Raw genomic sequence first — 22,521 nt, 5'->3', positions numbered from 1 at the left:
GTTCCTGTATTTTCTTTTATTTCATAAAATCAGCTTTTCCACTAATGAACTCGCCTGTTGTAAGAGACATAAGTCGATTTAAAGGATTTTAGGCTGATCTTGGTTACACGTTTTGCAAGTTCCCAAGTTCATGTCATTTCACATTGTTTGTTCGCTAGTCATTGTCCATATCCCCCCCCCCCCCCAACAAAACATTTTATGGTCCATTTTCCACGATAGATGCTGTTGTTAGGGAAACATGGTTTTCAAAGCAAAGAAAATCAAGAACTTAAAAAATATTCCATTTTCTTTGTCAAGGCATCACCAGTTGCACACGTGTTTCAAACATTTGTGAATAAAGGGTGAAATGTCAAACAACTTTCTTTAAGATGGTGATACAGTTCAGAAAGGCCAGGAAATTGATTTTGATACAGAAGCACCTGAGTGGAATATGTACAGCACAAAATCTGTATCCATACATGGCCGGAATTATCAGATTGGGCGTGCTGTTGTATTAGAATCTGATGGAGATACACCGGTATTTGCTATTCCCAAAGATATTACATTTTATTGCAAAGAAAAATACTGCACAGACAAACCATCTTCGTTTGATGGACATATTTTGCATTACATTTTAGAACCAATTGATACTTTGTGTTTGAGATCATTCACAACTCTAAAATTTAAGTGGCCACTCAGTATACGTATAATGAAAAGCTAGTAACAATGAATTCCAACTCTCACACTTGTGAATTCTTTTATCTTTACTGTTGTTTACAACTTGTATTTATAGTCCTAGAATATCGAAAATGCCTTTATTCAAAGTCTGGAACAACACAGTCATGAACCTTGAAGAAATGTGTTGTTGCTCAATCTCTATAAGAGTTAAAGGAGAAAGGTAAGTGGTACTGTAATATTATGAGGTAATTTTGAAACAGTGTCACTTAATCCAAATTAAAGGTTTCAGTGTTATCAATATTCGTACATGTTTTGCATTCTAAGTTAACTTGCCTTGTTTTGAGGAGGGATTAATGTTTGAATACGGATAAGTAAAATAAGTAAGCCATGAATTGTCATTTCATGTATATTATTGTTACGATGATTATGCGATACCTTGTTGATCACTAATATCCAAACTGTTTTGATTTCCATCTTGTAGGAAACTTGATGTCGACAATAATGATGTTAGAATTTACACATCAAGCGATGGGACTGATGTCTAGCTTGAAATTTCAAAGCTTGGAGATGTACTCGTCCTCTTGCAATCAGGACAAGTGTGGGCATCTGTACCTGTAACACCATTTGAAACTGATACGATACAGGATCTGAGCACCGTTGAAGATACTGAGCACAATGAGAGTCTTGACAATTTGACAAAGGCTGATAACCAAGTTGGAGAACATGTTCCAAGAGGTCAAGTTGATCAATGTATTCCTTCACCAAGACTAGGTGGAACTTTAAATGGTTTTCTTTCAGAAAACATGATTTATTTTTTTAGCTGATCTACCCTGAAACCTTTAGCATTTTCGACTTCTTCCCAAGAACCATTGAGCTGAAATTTCAGCTTCAGCGAATTCACTTTATGCATTTTATTGTCACAGTACGAGAATTTGAGGTATGGGGTATGTGGTCGAACTGCTGGCGGGGAATATCACAGTGCATAAAAAGCACATACTATAGTTATTTGTAGTTATTTAAGGCAAAGCTTGGAGCGGAGAAGTTGAAAAAAGTATCTTAGAACCTGAAGTGTGTCATTGCAACCTGTCACAAATTATTGGGGAAAGTTACAGACACGCCAATGGAAGAGGTAAAACACATGCACTTTATTTGGTTGACATGATCATGAGCTTTTGTCATTAACATGTTTCTTTGCGAAGTAGCAAATATGAAAACCATCTTGTTTTGGATGAGTTACTTCTAATAGTATAGGTTTTGGGGGGTGTATTTAATAGGGGTTAAAGACAAGAATTCTCCAACTTCTTTGAGAGGCATGTTTAGAAGTTGGTGAATCAGATAAGGACAAAACTTTATGGATGAGCAACTGCTTTAATGAGGTGGAGCGACGTTTCGAGACAGCTTCTTGTATCGTTGTCAAGCAATGCTCATCCGTGCAGTTTTGTCCTTATAAGGATTTTCCACTGTAGAAACTTTAGCAAATGGCAGATATTCTCATTGCAATAAATACGTTAAACTGATTTAGAATTTTGTTGGATTCTTTTACAGCTGGAGGTTTTCCTGGTTATGAACGCTAGGTGGTCACGAAGTATTCTTGTAACACTTCGGACTTTGAACATCTTCAAATGTTCAGAAAGTGTTACATGACTTTGGACATGTAAATGTGTTAAGAATTTGAACACTTGAACATGTTCAAAATTGTAACACTAGTGTTTAAGAAGTGTTCAGGTGAGTGTCAAGAGGAATTCAATATTGAACACCAAATATTCAAAATTGAACATGTGATGCTAGAAAATTGAACGCTTTAACATGCTCAAGAAGTGTTACAATTTTGGTGTTTATTTACAGTTCAGTTCCTGAACTCTCAAATGTACAGTGTAGAGTCACAAGGAATGCATGTAAGTTTCAAAGATGTTGACCCTGAATCACAAAAATAAGGAGCAAAGTTCTTCACGCCTATCCTCTTGATCTCCAAGAGAAATTCCTACAGCTGAGGATAAGCTACCAGGGGCTCCTTTCACGAAGCAAACCTTTACTAAGGTTAACCTTAACTCCCATTCTTTAACACTTCACAAAGGTTACGTGGGTAAAGTGTTTCCTCTTCACGCCGAAAATACGGGTTCGGTTCCCCATGTAGATACAATATGTATGAAGTCCATTTCTGTTGTCCCCTGCAACGATACTGCTGGAAAATGGCTAAAAGCGATGTAAAGCTAAGGTCTCTGACTCACGCATGACAACAGTTAGATAAGCGCAACATGTTTTAAAGAGAAGGGGGGTGCTAAGAACTGTTTCAGTTACAATAACAGGGGTTATAAACGCAATAAAACAATATCGTGCATTCCTGATGGTAGCTTTATAAGACGGTTGCTTAAATCGCCTTTAAACCTCAAGCACACACTCTTAGAACGCTCCCAGTCCACGTAAAATCTAACCATCCGTCGTCATGTAGGCCGTCATATTACTGCGATACCAACCCGGTTGTGTCACTCAGTCAAAATCACTACACGATTACTACAGGTGTTTGTCACTTTATGGTGACTAATCCAAGTCCGATGATTTATAATATCCGGAACTCACGCCTGCAGTCACGTCACCTGCCTGTGCAGCGTCAGGGTATTGGTATGGGTGTAGGTGTGCCTACGTGGAACAGCAATAATATGGCTAGCTATTCTCGAAACGTTCGCAGCCCTGAGAACGTCTTAGGTCCATTCTTAACACAATGGCTACGATCAAACTATCAAACTGAAGAATTTTTAGGGCTACGAACGTTTCGAAAATAAGGGCCACGGTTCCTCTCTCTCACTAGGGCGTCAAATCTCGAGACATAATAAAAGAAGGTGGCTCCCTCTTCCTACACCTGCCACCCCCACCCCCCACCCCCCCCCTTCTGTCTGCTAAATGTGGCTAAAATCATTCTCACTCATGACCGAATATCACAGGTGAATCAGTTCTATAGTTCCTTGTCAGCAGTCAGCAGTCATTACCTAAATTTATGGTGGAAGGTTTGTTTGGATTGCAGATTATTTATTGATGTCCACGTATCCATGCCGGTAGTAGCAGATGACGAATAGGGCGTGGGTCGTGCTAGGTAACTCGAGGGTGTGGAATGTGTCTCACAATATCTCTATTTGATCGTCCAGACTCTGTATATACAGGCAACCGACATACAGCTTGAACTATCCACATAATGAGGGTGCTACTTTGTGTCATTGCAATATTGCATTGAAGAGAGAGTTGCGTCCCTTGCGTCTGAGAGGGTTTAGGTTTCACTTTCCTGGTGACCATGGAAGATCTGGGTTAGAACCGGTCTTCACCAACCCATGCTTGTAAGCGACGGCTAACGGGTCGGGTTGTCAGACTCGCTGACTTGGTTGGCACAAGTCATTGTATCCTTAATGTATAGATCGATGCTCATGGTTGCTATGACTTGATTGTCTGGTCCAGTCTCGATTATTTACAGAACCCCGTCATTGAGCTGGACCTGGATTTTCGAAGCTCTCTTAGCCCTAAGACAGTCGAAAGTTAATTGTTAATGTATGGGAGACTAGATCATCCCTGGTGGCACTTACAACCATCTCAGCACTAAGAAAGCTTCGGAATATTGCCGAGTTAGCGTTAACTAAAAATATAAACACGCATCTGGCTTTCCTCCAGCACAAGTCAATGTGCCATGATAACACTAATAACGTTTCAAGTCCCAGCTCAGTCAAATCAAGTGGCTTCTTAAATCATATATAGTCATATCATCATAACTTGCATAAAACTTCATACTCTATCCTGTTGTGAAACATTACGCATGTACATTCTTTTGAATATGGAGCTCCACACATGTGTATGGATGTGAATAATGTATATTTGTTTACGTTTCTGATAACAGCCCATGCAGCCACTCTCATTAAAATCGTACCTCTGTGCACGATACCATAACATAGAGCGCATAGTGAACTGTAATATCATCAGTTTAATGAGATTGATATATAGCTTGAGTGAGCCATTTTGTGCGAATGAAGCGTAAATTGGATATTTTTATCTTTTAAGAATATATAACCGCTTGTTTGAAGTCATTTCGTGTACTTCAGCATGCTTGCGTAAACATGGACAACAGGTAATTTTAAATTCTCTTCTTAAAACATTTCTGGGAGAGGGCGGTCACCACATAAACAGTCCTTGAACAACATAAAACTATATTGACAGAGAAGGAGATAATCAAAATGGTGTCCAACTATAGATACTTTATATCTTTAATAAGATAAATCGTGCAAATAAGTCACAGGGACATCTGACTGAGATTGCTCTAGTCGTTGAACGTCGATTGACGTTAGATGTCGTTACATGGTTGGCCTGGAGTGTTAGCGTCCGTCGCGTCATTTACCTTTAGTCGAACTATTCAATGTCACGTGGACCCGCCTCTGTTCTCTATTTAGGTAATGATTCTGTCCCAGTGTTCCTGCAGGGGGCGCCATGGTCGACTGTGTGACTAGTCTGGACTGGGTGTTGACCATGGTAAGTTGGTCATGTTCTCCTTACTAGAGGTATTCAGTAATAATACGTTGTGTGCTGTTGTGCTGTCTTCCTGAAATACAAAACGACGTCGATGTGGCGCCACGTTTGTCTCCAGGATGTCGTTACGGGTGTACTACCCACTGACACGACTGTGAATAATATGTAAATGTGTTCTGCCTGCCACAGTGATCCCATCTACACCGTTACTCATCAACCCTAAAAACCTAACATTAAGTGCCAGAAAACGCACGACGCCACGTTCTGTCGTGGTAGTCCAAAGCAAACTTTGATTCGTCCGAAAACATAACGTGCAACCGATTACGAAATCCATTTTAGTTCTGTGAGTTTGAGAGACATTTTGACAACGGTTGCCTAACGTACGCCAGTTGGCGACCTTGGTCGACCAGGTCGACGTCTGTCATCAACGTTATCTGTCTGTTGATGTCGTGATCTTAATCTGCTACCTGCTGACTGTGAAACGTTACGAGGTCTTGTCACCTTATTCTGTCTTGTTCAATAGACCCGTGAAGGGCCCGGGGTAGAACAGGCCTTCAACAACCCATGCTTGCCATAAAAGGTGACTGTGCTTGTGGTAAGATCGGATGGTCAGGCTCGCTGACTTGGTAGACGCATGTCATCGGTTCCCAATTGCGCAGATCGATGTTGTTGATCACTGGATTTTCTGGTCCAGACTCGATTATTTACAGACCGCCGCCATATAGCTGGAATATTGCTGAGTGCGGTGTAAAACTAAACTCACTCACTCACTTGCTCAAACATCCATCATGCCAACTGCACATAGTTGTTCTTCACGTGACAGATGCCGCATGTGAAAAAAAAAACACGCTTAACTGAGCTTGAAACATCAGAACAACGTCATGTCTGTTTCTTTAATAAATTCATCAGACAGGTCTCACTGTAAATTTCGAAATTTACCTCATGTTCACGAAATTTATGACACGCTGAAAATGGAAAAGCCAGATTTATGGGTGCCAACCTCTTTATTGTGGAAAACACAACGTTTCGGAGCGTCCGCTTGCTCCTTCATAAGGTGAATAGTGGGAGTACCAAGGGGGTATGTAAATGGAATAATACATGGATTATTTCGCTGAAAATGGAATAATCATTTGCTTAATTCGTATCCAGTCACACAACTTGGTTCCACCAAAATACCCCGCCAAAAGGAATACTTGCTTGTGAACCTGATTCGACGCATGACTCAAAGGTTCTGATATATACAATAGACTAGCTCTCACTAAGACCCCAAACAGGTACTTGTTTCACTGTCCAAGCATACTTTAGTTTGCAATGTCAAGATGAGCACAGGGTGCCATTTACCCTTATTAGTGATTAGATGTCCGCCTTCCATTTATGATGTTGCCGTGGAGACTGTGGGGGTTAGATGGCTGACTTGTGTGCTGGCGATCGATTAGGTGCCAGAGAGTGTAGGTTCGAATTCGATTCCCAGATGACACTCAACCCAGAGACTATACTCACTGGGGATAGCTTTGAGCAAGCAATAGTTGTATGGAGTGAGTGAGTCTAGTTTTACGCCGCTTTTAGCACATCCTCGATATCTCCAGGGTATACGTTCCGATAAGTCTCCACTATACCCTGGACGCATCTACGGCTCTGCTCAATAAATTTATTACCTCCCTTTGCTGGCTCCGCCTTCTCACACTAGCCAATCAGCTAGGCCGTCGTTATAACCGAGCTTGCCAGTGTCAACAAAGGTAGCGGTCGCAACTGCGAAGGTTTGCTCGCAGTGCGTCCAAGATTTTAGGGAAATCATACAAACAAATTGACAGGTCAGAAACATTATAACAACATATGCAAGAACGACTTCTACCTCTTCCAGAGAACCTCTGCATGGTTTCTGTTGCCAAGTACAATCGGTTAGATAATTCTAAAAATGAAAGTGAGTTGTTATTGGTTCGCTCAATTTCCCAGCGTAGACACCTGACTGGATGAAAAGACAGTCAAGGGAGGTAATAAATTTATCTGGCAGAGCCGAAGATGCGTCCAGGGTATAGTGGAGACTTACTGAAACGTATACCCTGGAGATATCGAGGATGCTTTTAGCAATGTGGGGAATCAAACCCGGGTCTTCGGCGTGACAAGCGAACGCCTTAACCACTAGGCTACCCCACCGCCCCCGTTGTATGAATGTGTGCGTTATATACATATCTTATAATAAATAAATAATAATAATTCGAAATAAACCTTATATTGTCGTGTTAGTGTATGAATATACGCCATTTAATGTATGCATAAAAGTCATAAAGTCAAATGTGTCCCTGGTATTAGAAGTGTAAATGTAACGTGTAAAGATGACTGTATAACAAAGACAACAACCACAAAACACCCAACGATTTGTAAATGAAGCGCATCCGCATAGTTACCTCAGCTGGACTTCCAGGGCTCAGTATTTCGGAAGATTCGGAATGTGCATAAATAATAAACTCATGCACATGTTGTAGTCTTGATAAAGGTACTTACCTTGTTCATTTCGCGGATTACGCTTAATTCTCCTTCTAGTAGCCTAATTAACAAGGAAATGGACTACAACTGAAAACCTACACTGGCGATGACACAATCCTCCATAAATGAGCGAACGGATGTTGTGTCATGCCGCATTCAACAGTCACAACAACGTCACGCAGATTAATACTTATAGGGAGTGTCAAAATCACACCAGAACTACCCCCTCCCAAAAATACAAGCAGGCGGTCAATTTAAACTCAAATAAGCTGATTCCTAATCGTTATTTCTAAGAGATAATAAATTTATTTTATTAATAAACACACTAGCTACTTGTTAACGTTAACAGAAAATATGTAAATCCTGACGCCGTATGTGTCGCCGTATGTTATAGCGTAAACACTCTTGTTTACATTTTTGTATATTTTATGTGTGTCGTTTCTCCTGCCCCCTTTGGCATTACCCAAAGGGCTCATCGAACCATGGCGTGTTCCCACGGCTGGGGAATAAGGGAAAGGGGGACTCCCCATTTAGGTGAAACTTCAACAATGACCACAACAGTTACCTCCCTTTTACTAAAACCCTTCTAAGTGTTTGACACTGTAACACAATGTCTGCTGCCACGCGTACATTATTCACGTCCAGGTATGGAAGGCTGTACCAATTCAACACATTTGTTCTATTTGTTTTGAATAAAACATAAATAACGTATTAAACCATATGAATTGCAATAACACATTACTCCTAGACTATGTAAAGGAATACAGGCTTATTTGACTGTTCATTCCACTTTTAATGTTTTGAGTCAAAATGTCGGCACACCTGTATTTTTCGGTTAGTATTGCCTTAACAGGTAGGCGACAGATATCGGACAACAAAATGGCGTCCTTATGGAAATAGGCCACTACAATGGACGCGACATAATGCAAGGTGAGTTTTTCGTAGATTGGCTACTGGGTGGGGCATTTATGCCATTGGGTGGGGGCACACGAGACCGTCATCTTCATGCCAACGTACCTGTCTGGGCGGGACATTATTTACATGAATAATAATAAGCAAGATACTCATGCCGTAACTGGCATTAGGCATAACACGGTGACACAACTTCCTCAATGTTTGACTTTTAGTTTATGTAAAGTTTAGGTAATTATAAAAGTAGACAGCAGCCGTGTCACCGGTAATTGAATTGTAAATATAGTGACCCCTTGTTTTTTTCCGTAATACTGGTGAAATGTTTGATATTTGCGTGAATGTCCGAGGTGTGAGTAATCGACTCACGTTTGGAATGTGAAGAAACATTCCCTAGGTCCCAGATGCATGCATCACATCAGAGGGAAATGGTAAACCACGTCAGTTATTATAGACCTTTAAGCTGGGATCTAAATGTTTTGTTCAGTACAATGGGAGTGAGCTATTGGTAGGGTCAACCTGACTAGTGTTGTTGGCTTTAAGCTACAAATATAGTTATTTAATAAGCTCTTTAAATAACATCCTAATTAGTGAGGAACAGTCTTAACATTTGTTTCAGCTGTTTTGATGGTTATGTTGTTATCCAGAACAGTGTTTTTAGGATGTAATCTAAAAAGATACGATGGAAGGGTATTATAGTTTCAACATAGCAAAAATGGAATGTTTTTTGTGAAGAATTTAAAACTTTTTTATATGGAAGATGCTTTATGTTAATGAATATGGTCAGATTAAATCTCTTGCTGACTGACCATTGTAATGCACTGACCATTGTAATGCACTGACCATTGTAATGCTTTTCTCACTGACCATTGTAATGCATTTCTCACTGACCACTGTAGTGCGTTCCTTACGTACTGACCACTGTAGTGCATTTCTCACTGACCATTGTAATGCATTCCTCACTGACCATTGTAATCAGTAATGCCTTCCTCACTGATTATTATAATGCATTTCTCACTGATCATTGTAATGCATTTCTCTAAATATGAACATAGAACATAGATGCAAGTACAAATACATGCTAAACATGCTGAAAGTCAACTGATGAATACCCCAAGACAATTGAAAAATACCCATACATGTACAGGACACTGAATATTCAGTGGATTCCAACAGACAAATCATGGATACCATCTTGACAAATCATACTTGGGAAACTGTGAATACCAGTGGATGAAATGGTGGATACCATCCAGACAATTTGTGGACACCAGATTACCACTCAGACAACTGTTGGATGCCATCGACACAACTGATGAATTCCATCAAGGACAATTGTGGACACCTTTCATAGAGAAGATGGATACCACTCAGACAGATGGTGGATGCTACTGACACAAAATGGGTGATACCATTTAGACAAATGATGGATATGTTTTGTCTTAGACAATTGGTGGATACCTCTGAAAATTGATGGATACCTCTCAGACAAATGGGTGATACCATTCAGACAAATGATGGATATCATTCATCTTAGTTGGTGGATACCTTTCAGGAAATTGGTGAATACCTCTGACAGTTGGTGAATACCTCTCAGACAGTTGGTGAATATCTCTCAGACAGTTGGTGGATATGTCTCAGACAACTGAGTGATACTATTCAGACAAATGATGGATATGTTTTGTCTTAGACAATTGGTGGATAACTCTCAGACAACTGGTGAATACCTCTCAGACAACTGGTGGATATCTATCATTCAGTTGATAGATACTAACAAGATAACTGACGAATATCACTCAGACCAAGATGGATTCGACTCAGAGTCAGAACAAAATATGGATAATATATACATGATATACCAAGGGTGCCATTGTACACAACAATCAGACTAACTTAGTCTTTGTTAAGGTATGGGAGTTACTGTCCCTTTAGCACTGAGATCTCTTTGTACAACGGCACCCAGTTTAATAGACCAAAGTGCTACAGCAACAGAGCACCATGTCTTTCTTTCACATTACTATAGGTCATCTGTCATTGCTTAACTGACGGGGCAGTGGTTAAAACATTGGCTTGTAGACACCCTGAAGACACAACCTCTATACAGGTACAATGTACGAAGCCTATTTCTGGTGTCCCTTGCCATAATATTGTTGGAATATGGCTAAAAGCAGCATAAAACACGCTTTCTCTCTTCTTCTCACGAACACTGCAGTTGACATGTCAGCCGAGTACAGGATTTTCACAGAATCTTTTCATGTTTTCAATCTAGGTGTTCAAAGAATTTTATCAACCTTAAGACCACTTTACTATGATGAAGATTTTGATTATTGATAAAATCATCCTGAATGTTTTGCACAATTTTATTTGAAGTAAAAGCAAGTAAGTTTACAGGTAGAATATGATTGGTCAACTTGTGCTACATAGCACGGACGTCAATGATAACAGCCACTGGCGTTACAATACAGCAAATCCAGCCTAGTTTGATGTGCGTTTTCCAGTCATAAGACTCATATGTCTCCCATGCCTCAGAACGATGCAGTATTGAATGCATTGACCGTATTGACATTAATAATTTTGTCAATAATATTTTCTGAAAATGATTTTTGGCCCCTTTTTATTTCAGGTGTTGTTGAAATACTGAAACAATCTGGAGACTAGTATGAGATGTAGTACCTGTCTTTGGTGAATGTTGACGAGTCTAGATACAAAATGACTTCAACCCTATTACTCCTGTTGATGTTCCTGGAGGCTGCCCAAGCCAGCACAGCTAGAAGTTCATGTGAGTCACTTTGGACTTAAAACTACCGAATCATGAACCTAGTGATTTGTAACGTTTGTGTTAATTCTTGCAAACAAATGATTACTCTTGATCAAGTGATAGCAGTAGGTTTTGTATGAGTGCATGCAGAAATAAAATTATAAATATGTACTCCAAATCTTTTGTGTGTGAAAGTTTCAGTATAATCCTGAATCATGTTAAAATTTATTGTTTGTCTGTATGTAGTGGTTTTTAGGTACTTTTTAAATTATGTAGATCAAAATATTTTTTGTGTGGTTTTATTATTTTTTATGTGTGAAAAATGCATGTTTCTGCATTAACACGAACACTGTTAATCTGATAAGATGTCTAACTTCTTTGAGAGGCATTTCAAAGTTGGAATAGTAAGTAAGGATGACAATATATGGATGAATAACTTAGAACCTACACTGAAACATCGCTCTTATAGCAATAAAGAAGTTGTTCATCCATATATTATCATCCTTCCTGATAAGATGTAGTCTAAACCTGTTCTATGGAGTGTGGCCCCTGATTGTTGGTGGTCTTGTTTCAGACACCATGGACCAGTCTGCTGATTGTAGCTTTGCTGGCTTCCTGGATGTAGCCACGGACACAACCATTCAGATTATTGGTAAAAGCGGCATGTCATCATCTGTCTTGGCGTGCACGCTACAGTTCCGAGTGGCGGATGACAGAGACAACTTTGATCTAAGTATCGGCAACTTCCAGATGGATGATTGTGACGTGGTTCTCTTCATCAGTCTGGAGGGTACTTCCACTGGGGTGAGACTACTGGACTACTATGGTGCAACAGTGTAACAACAGTATACTCCAACAGTGTAACCACAATATACTGTAGCTATATTTCCACAGACTACTGTAAAAGAGAAACCATAATATACTGCAACAGTGTAACAACAGTATACTGCAGCAGTGTAACCACAATATACTGTAGCTATATTTCCACAGACTACTGTAAAAGAGTAACCATAATATACTGCAACAGTGTAATCACAGTATACTCCAACAGTGTAACCACAATATACTGTAGCTATATTTCCACAGACTACTGTAAAAGAGTAACCATAATATACTGCAACAGTGTAACAACAGTATACTACAACAGTGTAACCACAATATACTGTAGCTATATTTCCACAGACTACTGTAAAAGAGTAACCATAATATACTGCAACAGTGTAACAACAGTATACTACAACAGTGTAACCACAATATACTGTAGCTATATTTCCACAGACTACTGTAAAAGAGTAACCATAATATACTGCAACAGTGTAATCACAGTATACTCCAACAGTGTAACCACAATATACTGTAGCTATATTTCCACAGACTACTGTAAAAGAGTAACCATAATATACTGCAACAGTGTAACAACAGTATACTACAACAGTGTAACCACAATATACTGTAGCTATATTTCCACAGACTACTGTAAAAGAGTAACCATAATATACTGCAACAGTGTAACAACAGTATACTGCAGCTATGATACCACAATGTAGTGCAACATTTTTTTCCCACTGTTACCACATATATTTCGGCCATGTTACCACTAAATATTGCAGCTATATTGTCAAATGTTTTGCACTTTTTTGCCACCCATGTTACAGTCAAAATATACTGTAGCAATGCTACTAAAACCTACTGTTACTATGTTGCCACAATATACTGCAAGTGCACTGTAATAATATACTTCATGTATATTAATAATGATATACAATATATTGCAACTATATTACTTCAGCATCTTACAGCTAAATTGCCATTGTATTCTGCAAACACACTGTGACAGTGTACAATGATTATATTGACATACAATATTCAGTTTTATACTATACCTGTACTACCGACAGAAAATAAGGGAACCAAGAAATTGAATGTAGATGACTTTGACTGTGACAGGGTCCGTTATCGTGGCGTATCTCCCAAACGCAACATCCAGTGACAATGGAATTTCGCATAATGCATGCCCAGCACGTGCTACACGTGCATACAGAAGTTAACTCCTGTAAATGTACTGGAGAAGTCACAATCACTAATGCAATGGAGATTGACACTTACTGACAGAAATGCCTCGGAGGCAGTATCTCGGTGAAGCAACAAAATGGAGAATTGTGGGGATGATAGAGTGGGGGACATCATTATGTGAAGTTGCCCGGCAGATGGGTAAATCAAAAAGTGTAATTTCACGCCTGTGGGATAAGTACCGTCAAACGGATGGGGTTGCAACGAGACCTGGGCGTGGTAGACCAAAATCAACGACACCACGACATGATCGTCTCATTACGTTAATTGCTCTAGGTTTAAATCTGCCCCTGCCATCAATAGAGAATTCCGCACACTCACTGGAAGACGCATTTCAACCTCAACCGTTAAAAACCGGCTCTATCAAGCTCGTCTGAAAGCAAGACAGCCTTTTAAGGGTGTCACCCTTTCAGCTCACAATAAGCGCCAAAGATTGGCATGGGCTAGGCAGCATCAGGGACGTTCTCTGATGAGTCAAGGTTTTGCTTAAGATTCACAGATGGCAGAAACCGTTGTTGGCGTCGGAGCGGGGAGCGATATGCCAGAGCAGCAATTCTTGACCATGATCGATATTGAGGTGGTAGTGTCATGGTTTGGGGTTGGATTACACATGACAGACGATCAGATTTGGTCATCATTAACGGAGCCATGACTGGTCAGCGATACGTTGACCAAATATTGCGTCCTGTTACGGCTCCATTGGCTAGAGCAATCGGCCGAAATTTTGTATTCCAAGATGATAATGCCAGACCACATCGGGCCCGAATTGTCTCCGCTTATCTCCGACAAGAAGGTATCCAGACATTGGACTGGCCCTCTAAGTCCCCAGACCTGTCCCCAATTGAACATCTCCGGGACGTTCTTGGTTGAAGGGTGTACGCCAGGGACCCAGGACCCGCCAACCTGGCCCAGCTTGAGGCAGCTCTCCAAGAGGAATGGCGGGCAATACCACGGGCAACCATCCGGAAATTGATTAACAGCATGCCATCAAGGTGCCGTGAATGTGTTGCCCAACATGGTGGACACACCAGATATTGAACTTGATGCCTAAAATTGATTTAGTGGATATTTAAAGCAGTTTCAAATTTGCTATTATTTCATTAGTTCCCTTATTTCTTGTCGGTAGTATATATTACATAAATAGACAGCTGCTGTGTTACCTCAGTATCTTGCAACTATACTGAACCGCAAAAGAAATGCAACTCTAGCTTTTTGTCTAGTGTTTAAATAAAGACATCGACATGTATTCTGACTTTAATATATTTCATTTTATTGAAAATTGCTTTTCTTTAACTGTTAAGTATATGTTGATCTGACACAGTATACTGCAGCTATGTTGCCAAAATATGATACTTGCATTTATCTTTAAATGTAATCATATCAATCATTTTCCTCCATGAAGAGTTCCAGTTACACCTGTGGCACACCACGACCAGGTTCAATGATGTCATCAACTGGAAGAGCAACACTACGTCTTGAGCGGAGAAACATCAACAGCAACAACTACGCCTTCACGCTGAACCTTAGAGCTTACAAACGTAAGTGATCTGAACTTATTGCAGTTAATAATGGTCATTAGTCTGCCTGATACTGTGTTGTTGGAACTCTGAAGATCTCGGTTTGATTCCTCTCCCTGTTACAATTTTTGAACCCATCTGGTGTCCCCTCTGCAATATTGCTGGAACATTGTTAAAAGCAGTGCAAAACCATATTCACTCACTCACTCTTGCTGAAGACATGGGTTTGATTCCCCACATGGGTACAAAGGGTGATGTACATTTCTGGTGTCCCCACTGTGATATTTGCTGGAATATTTCTCAAAGCAGCTTAAAACTAAACTCGCTCACTGCAATGATGACACGGTTTATTATTATTCATTATTCCCCATTGGGTGGTGGGGTAGCCTAGGGGTTAAGGTATTCGCTCATCACACTGAACAACTGGGTTGGATTCCCCTCATGGGTACAATATGTGAAGCCCATTTCCATTGTGATATTGCTGGAATCTTGCTAAAAGCGATATACAACTAAACACACTCATATTTAGATTTCGTCTGAACAGTATTAGAAAAGGACTGAGAACAGCAGCCATAATGAATGGTTATGAATTGTAATATCCTAATACCTACTTTTATGTCAGAACAGGGCTGCTTCTTAACCATATGTGTTTTTTTAGTTTCAGATATGACAACTGGTAATATTACAGAACATCCCAGTATTGTAGGAATTACTAGCAACAACGTTACTGATATTATTAATGATATTATGTTATGTTTGGTGACATCAAAGGGTTGTCATTTAGACTGCATGTTGGTGCCATGATTACTTTTGTGAAAATCTTTTGTTGCTATGTTTTGCTGGGAAATCTTCTGTTCCTTACGTTGAAACATGCCTTGATCATTTTTCCTTTTTTTATTTGTTTTCTCTCATCCAAATGACAGTTCTTTTGTTGGTATGGCTTGCTCAGAAATCTTCTCTCTTGTTATGTTAAGAGATGCCTTGATCATTTTCCATTTAGTTTGCCTTCTCTCACCAAGATTTACAATTCTTTTGTTGCTATGATTTTGCAGGGAAATCTTCTCTCCTGTATGTTCAAATATGCCATGTTCATTTTCCAATTAGTTTGTTTGTTTTCTCTCACTGAGAACTTAATATTTTTTAAGGTGTTGGTTAGCTTAGTGGTAAAAGACTTATCTGGAGGTAAATTTGTCTCAATGTTTCTTTGAATATTACTGTCATATAGCTGGAATATTATAGAGTGTGGCATTACACAACAATCAGTCAGTCTTTGAATATAAGCATTGATTCAGAGCCTTAGGGCTGGGATGAGTAAACTGGATATCTGGGATAGGTGGGTAATGAGTTGGACCCAGGTACGCATCTCAATACCCGGACCTGTTATGATCATGTGACTAATAGATTAAACAATGTGGTATTTTATTCTTTCATGATTAAAATTTTGTATTGTCTTTGAAGATTTACAAATGATTACAGTCTCTTCTTTTGAATGTACTATATGGTTGAGATATTGAAAAACTTTAACCTCCGAGCTGAAGATTATTTTGCCATTTCTTACAAATGTTATGTCAAGAATGAACATGATGGGTATCTGGGTTGGGTATGGTAACAGAAACCTGTCTCAGACTTCAATCAAATGATCTTGACAGCATTTTCTGTTAAATGTCTTGTTCAGTTGGTCTTGTTTGGTAATCTTTCCCAAAAGTCTTATCATGTTTCTATTTCTGTTCCAGCTCAACAAGGCTACAATGGGAATGACTCCAGCCCTATGGCAGTGGGCATGGTAGTTGGTATTGTGGGTGGAATCGTTGCTTTCTTAGTCTTCCTTGCCATCCTTGGGGTGTGCTGTTACAGACGTAAGCGGCAGATTGAACGGGAAGAGGAATACAAACAGAATCTGGAAAACCATTCCAGCACAACTTACGGCTATGATAATGATGGTCGTAATGGAGATGCCACGTATAATGACACACCAGGTTCCAACAAGAAGCTGTTGCTGAGTGAAAATGATGAGTATGTCAATAAACGTGGTTATAAAGACAACTATAAAGTGGATAATGAAGCTGACGGTTCCAATAGCTCTGGAGAACGGAAAGCTCCCCTTATTGAAAGTTATTCCATGAGTCCTAAAAAATCCATGTCATTTGATTATGATGATGTGCCAAAAGGGAATGTGCCTAAGAAGGAGGAACCTGCCTCTGATGGACCTAAGTCTCCTATCCTTAGTGCACTGCACAGTAATGCTAAGTTCAGGGCAACTTTTGCCTCTACTGAAGCTGAAGCTGATGAGAGAGCTAAGAGGATTTCTTCGTACAGTTCTGGACAAGACTCTGTGACTGAAACATCTTCTGTTGATGAACAAGTTGCCACCAACTCCAGAACCAAAAAAAATACAGACAATACCCAGAAGAAGGGGATCCCGCCTGCTCCTCCTCTTCCGTTTGTGCCAAAGTCACCTGAACGTAAGCGTTCAGCATTTGCCAGCATCCGCCGAGCTCCAAGGCCGTCATCATCTTCAGAGGAGATCCAGCAGATTGAACGTGGTGACCTTGATGACCGTGATATCAGGGTCATCAGAGATCGAGAAGACCCTCCTTCTCCCAGTGAAGTTGTTGCTATCAAAGTGTCTGACCCACACCAGACCAAACCGAAGCATGACACTCAGCATACGTTACGACCCAACAGGGGCAAGAGTCCGAAGGAGAAGAGAAAACAGAGTGAAACTGGAGTGAAACATCCCAAACATGATGCTTATGATGAAGAGAGCCTGGCTCCAGAGTCGGAGAAAGGAAGAAGACCAGCAGGAGGGTTCCAGAAAAATAGTGGCCTCCGAAAATCATCGAGAAAATCTCCAAGGATTGGACGAGCATCAAGGCCTTCAACAGGGTCTATCCTTGATGACAATGAATCAATTGGACGACCAGAAACGCCAACCAGTCAGATCTCTCGCTTCAGGGATGATGATCTAGATTCCAATTATCAACGTGAGTGATTTAATGACAGAAGTACTTTCATATCATAGAGGCTATAAACTTAATCTTGCTAATTTGCTATGTCATTTTCGTGAGACATTTTTTTTTTGAGGCAGAGCAATTTATTTTAGTTTTTATGGATCAACATAGCATAACATTAATTGAGAAAATAGGAAAAAGGATGTTCTTAATTGAAAATATGTTTTTGAACATGTCTATATTTGGTTGAAAGACATTACTTTAAAGTTCTTGTTCATAAAAAACTTTTATCACCCTTGTCAACAATTTTTGTATATTTCGTTTCCTGTTCTCTGGGCCATTGGGAAGCCTCATCGTGGCAAAGACCCAATTCAATTCCCCACATGGGTACAATGTGTGAAGCCCATTTCTAGTGTCCCCCTCTGTGATATTGTGGGAATATTGCTTAAAGAAGCATGACACCATATACTCACTCCAGGCTCTCATTATCAGGATTATGAACAAGACTATGACATGACAACCTGACATGGTATTGTCTCATTACAGTATATGTTAAGTTCATTGTTTCATTGTGGTACTGGCTGGTTTCACCAAAGTGGCTGGGTAGTTCAAGTGTTTGCATGTCATGCTTAAGGCTCAGGTTTGATTTCCGTTGCTGTTTGACAAGTATAAGATGAGCCGCGACCTGACAAATGACCCCAGTTTGCATATATCGGAATGCCCTCCAGAAAATTCCATTTGAAACAAGAGGGAAACAGGTTGTCTAAATATTGAAAAGTTCAGCTTCTTCTCCGAATCGTGTTTTGAATGTTATGTTGTACTACTAGACACATGTTAGACAGAGGCGGCATTGAGTTCACGCCAGGGTCCGTGTGTACGTGTGTACTTACTCCCCGATCTACCTCATGTACCTGTAGCAACCAAGTGTATTTGTCTACATTCCCTGCCCCACCTACTTATCAGAAACGCGTTTACTGTGCAGGCTCATCTATTACGTGTCGAGCAGTATTGTGTAAATCCCACTGCAGGTGTCCCCAGAAGTAATATTTGGCTGGAATATTGCTAAATGCTGCATAATGTCTGCGTTATTTTCCTGCCATCTCAAGGTGTGGAACCAAACATGCTCATTTTCTGGCTACAAATGATGTTACACCTTTCTTACACCCACTACATACATGGTGAAGGCTGTGTTTTTTGTTTCAGCGCTGAAGCGATCAGCATCTCGACAGTCCCTGTATGCCTCAAGGTCATCTTTGTATGGTCGTCGTGGGAGACGTGAACGGAGTAGCTCCATTGGAGAGTCTGTCATGTCGTACATGCATGATGACATAGACGCCTACTCAGATGATGACTTCGAAAGTCGCAGAGTGTCCAGAAAGGAGTCTCTGAGAAAGGGCTACAGGTCCCTTGGTGACCTTGAGTATGAATCACGGGAGATATCTACACAGACATTACGTGACACAGGTTCTCAGACGAAGAACGGAAAGGTTGTTACTCCCAAGAAAGGAACTGCACGGAAGGCTGCAGCACGGAAACAAAGTACCTCCTCTACAGCCTCCAAGAAACCCAGAGCCAAGAAGTCTGTTTCAAAGGATGAAGAAGAGAAAGATGAACACTCCGAGCCTACCACCCCAAAAACAAAGACGAAATCAGCAACTGATAAACCTAAACCTAAACCTCAGCCTAAACCTAAACCGGCTCCAAGAAAAAGTGCTAGTGCTAAGAATCAGCCTGATCTTGAAGATAGCGCTGAACCAATTTCTCATGCACAGACTGGCCAGTCAGAGACCCCAGCATTTACAGCAGCAAGTGGCACTCCTTACCCTGGCCAAATGGTCCCTGGGGGTCCAGTGCCTTACCCAGGTCAGCCTTATATCCCACCAGGGGGTATGCCGATGATGCAGCCCTACCCTGGGGCAATGATGCCTGGGGGTCAACCTGTCCCACCAGTGATGTATGCACCAGTTCCTAGGATGCCAACAGCAGTTCCTCCTCAACAACCTCCACAAGCTCCACCTGGCCAGCCAGGGAAGTCTGGCAAGTCCAGCTGGGACATTTTGTGTGCTATAACTGACCAAGAGAGGAATTCAGACAACACAGAGTCGGCTTCAGTCACTGGTTCAGTGTTCAGCCATCAGCCGTCACAACAACCAAATCCATATTCCGGAGTTCAATATCCACCTGGGGTTGTTCAGTATCCACCCGGAGGAGTTCAGTACATGCCCCAAGGCTATGTCCCACCTGGAACCTACATGCCTCAATCTTACATGCAACCTCCAGGTGCTGTGTCTGACTATGGCAGTGTGGTAGGAAGTGGCCAGTACCCCCACTCTGCAGCCTCCTCCGAAAGCTCTGACTCAGGGGGAAAGATCAACTTTGTCCCACCACCAGACAAATCCTTCCCCAGACAGGCATCATGGGAAGTGCTTAACAACATGGCGAAATCGGAAAAAGGTGGACCAAAGTCGAACAAGACTGAGAGTATAGTGTGATCAGGGATCAAGATTTATTGATTTTATTTAGAGATGCTGTTCCTTGAAAATGGTCATTATTACAACCATGTTTAGATTCCCTGGGTATGTAATTGTCCAGGATGATGATTCCTATTGGATATAAGGTCATCAGTTGAATCAGATTGGGTTAAACACACACAGGTTCACCAGACAAACTTTTATAAGTACCACATATATATTTTTATTGGTACAAAAGTACTCAAAATGGTCATTATTACATCCATGTTCCGATTCCTCAATCATGTAATTGTCAAGGGTGATGATCGGATTGGATTGGATTATACACACACAATGTACCACTTTTATGTTTTTATGTGTACAGTGAGTCATCTAAAGCACCACAATACTGCAAATTAAACCCTGTGCCAGAATCAAAGGATATTTTCCATTGGTTTGTCAGTACTATACCTGCACTAAAGTCTAAAGAACTAAAATCTAGGTCTCCAACTGAAGGGCATTCCTCCTAATTTAGGCAGACATATTGAAAACACAATTGAATTAATCCTCAAAAGCTAAATTCACTTTAATTGTCCATTTCTTCACTTGACCTGATCAGTTAGCATTAAACTTTTACATTGAGATACATTTCTTTACAAGCTTCCAACTTGAACTGAAAATTTATTTCACAGTTCATATTATTTTAGGCGTGTATTACAGAAAATATGGTAACAAATAATTTATGTAAATACTGTGAATGGTCATCATATACGCATTTTTATATAATTTTACAAACCTGATTTAGTCGCATATTGACTACATGCAACTACATGCTACCAGTTTTAGAATGGAATTTCCCTTGGTACGGCCATGAACTGAACATTGTTATGCTGTTATTTCGTATTTTCTTACTTTTCCATACAGTACACAAATATTTTCTTATTTTTCCATACAGTACATGAATAGCTATAATATTGCTGAGGCAGTGAAAAGCAATAATTATTCATGTGAATGGTACTGTATTTGCCTTATTTAGTTGGTTGATTATGTTGATATATTAGATTCATGTATGTACTGAAGTGCTGAAGGTTTAACACCGTTACAAATTGTATTGTAGAATCAATTACGGCTATTATTATGAGGTGAAATTATTGTTCATTTATCAGAAAGAACATTATTTCATTGGATTGTTATTTATTCAACATGTTTGAGTGCTATGACTTTGTAGGGCCATGTTAAAATGTGGAAATGTAACTACTCTCAGCACTATGAAAGCTTGAGGCAAGTGGATTCAAATGTGTACATAATGTCATTTACAGTAGGTGATTCAATTATAGAATGTATGAATTCAGCATTCCTCAAAAAAAGGTTAGTCCCTAGCATATACAAGGGTGGTAAGGTAGCCAGGTGGTTAAAATGTCTGCTTATGATGAAGACCTGGTTCAGATTCCCCACAATGGCTACATGTGGAGCCCATTTCTGATGTTCACTGCCATGATATTGCTGGAATATTGCTTAAACTGGCCGAAAACTAGACTCACTCATTCACAGACAAGATAAGGAGACTGTCCTTTTGCTTTTCTAATAAAAAAAACTTATTGAAGCAGTCAACATTCAGCATTTTAGTGTGTATTTTTACTTTAGATCCGAAATGTAGCCAGCACCATGTGAACTGATCTGATTTAATGTATTGTTTATTGGTAAAGTGAATGATTGCAGTTTGCATTGCAGTGATATTATGTGTTTCCTGAACAACACATACAAGGGTGTGACAGGGTTCAGTGCTTTGTCTATTGGTTTTAATACTTTTGCCATTTTTCCCATCTGTGTACCTGCTGGTCAGTCCATTGGAAACTTGATCTTTTAATAAGGAAACTTAATCTTCCAATTCATCAATCATTTGGTTTCAAAAATAATTTCAGATTGAAAACAATTACGGGTTGAAAATTGAAAACTGCCTCATGTCGTACTTTGAGAAAATTCCAGCATCCATGCTTTTATTGTGGCAAATAGCTTCTTTTTTTCTGTAAGTGGCATATGGCTGTGCAGCCTATTTCTCAATGTCTTTAAATATGTTGGGAACATAGACCCATCATTGTGATTGCGTAATCTTAATGTACCAGTGAAATGTAGTCTATTGTAAAGTCAACTTGCTTTGTACTGTGCAGATTCTGTGCCTCATATGATTCATTCACCGGATGAAGGAGTAACGTATATACTCTGAA

The 22,521-nt window shown here is 40.0% G+C and overlaps 1 protein-coding gene across 2 annotated transcripts; it reads left to right on the top strand.

Moving 5' to 3' along the window:
* Nucleotides 1–8,478: 8,478 nt before the first annotated feature.
* Nucleotides 8,479–20,423, top strand: LOC137296281 (uncharacterized). 2 transcript variants are annotated; one of them, XM_067828036.1, is made up of 7 exons: nt 8,479–8,571; nt 11,174–11,329; nt 11,883–12,112; nt 14,781–14,916; nt 15,554–15,571; nt 16,629–17,879; nt 19,050–20,423. In XM_067828036.1, the coding sequence occupies exons 2-7, from the start codon at nt 11,260–11,262 to the stop codon at nt 20,336–20,338; spliced, it is 2,994 nt and encodes a 997-aa protein (XP_067684137.1). In that variant the 5' UTR covers nt 8,479–8,571; nt 11,174–11,259; the 3' UTR covers nt 20,339–20,423. The 2 variants fall into 2 exon arrangements, with proteins under 2 accessions (XP_067684137.1, XP_067684139.1); XM_067828038.1 differs by lacking the exon at nt 15,554–15,571 and having other exon boundaries at nt 8,481–8,571.
* Nucleotides 20,424–22,521: the final 2,098 nt, after the last annotated feature.

This window comes from Haliotis asinina, chromosome 9 (genome assembly GCF_037392515.1).
Source record: "Haliotis asinina isolate JCU_RB_2024 chromosome 9, JCU_Hal_asi_v2, whole genome shotgun sequence".
NCBI lineage: Eukaryota > Metazoa > Mollusca > Gastropoda > Lepetellida > Haliotidae > Haliotis > Haliotis asinina.
The sequence above is the reverse complement of the archived record's forward strand: the minus strand, read 5'-3'. Positions and strand labels throughout refer to the sequence as shown.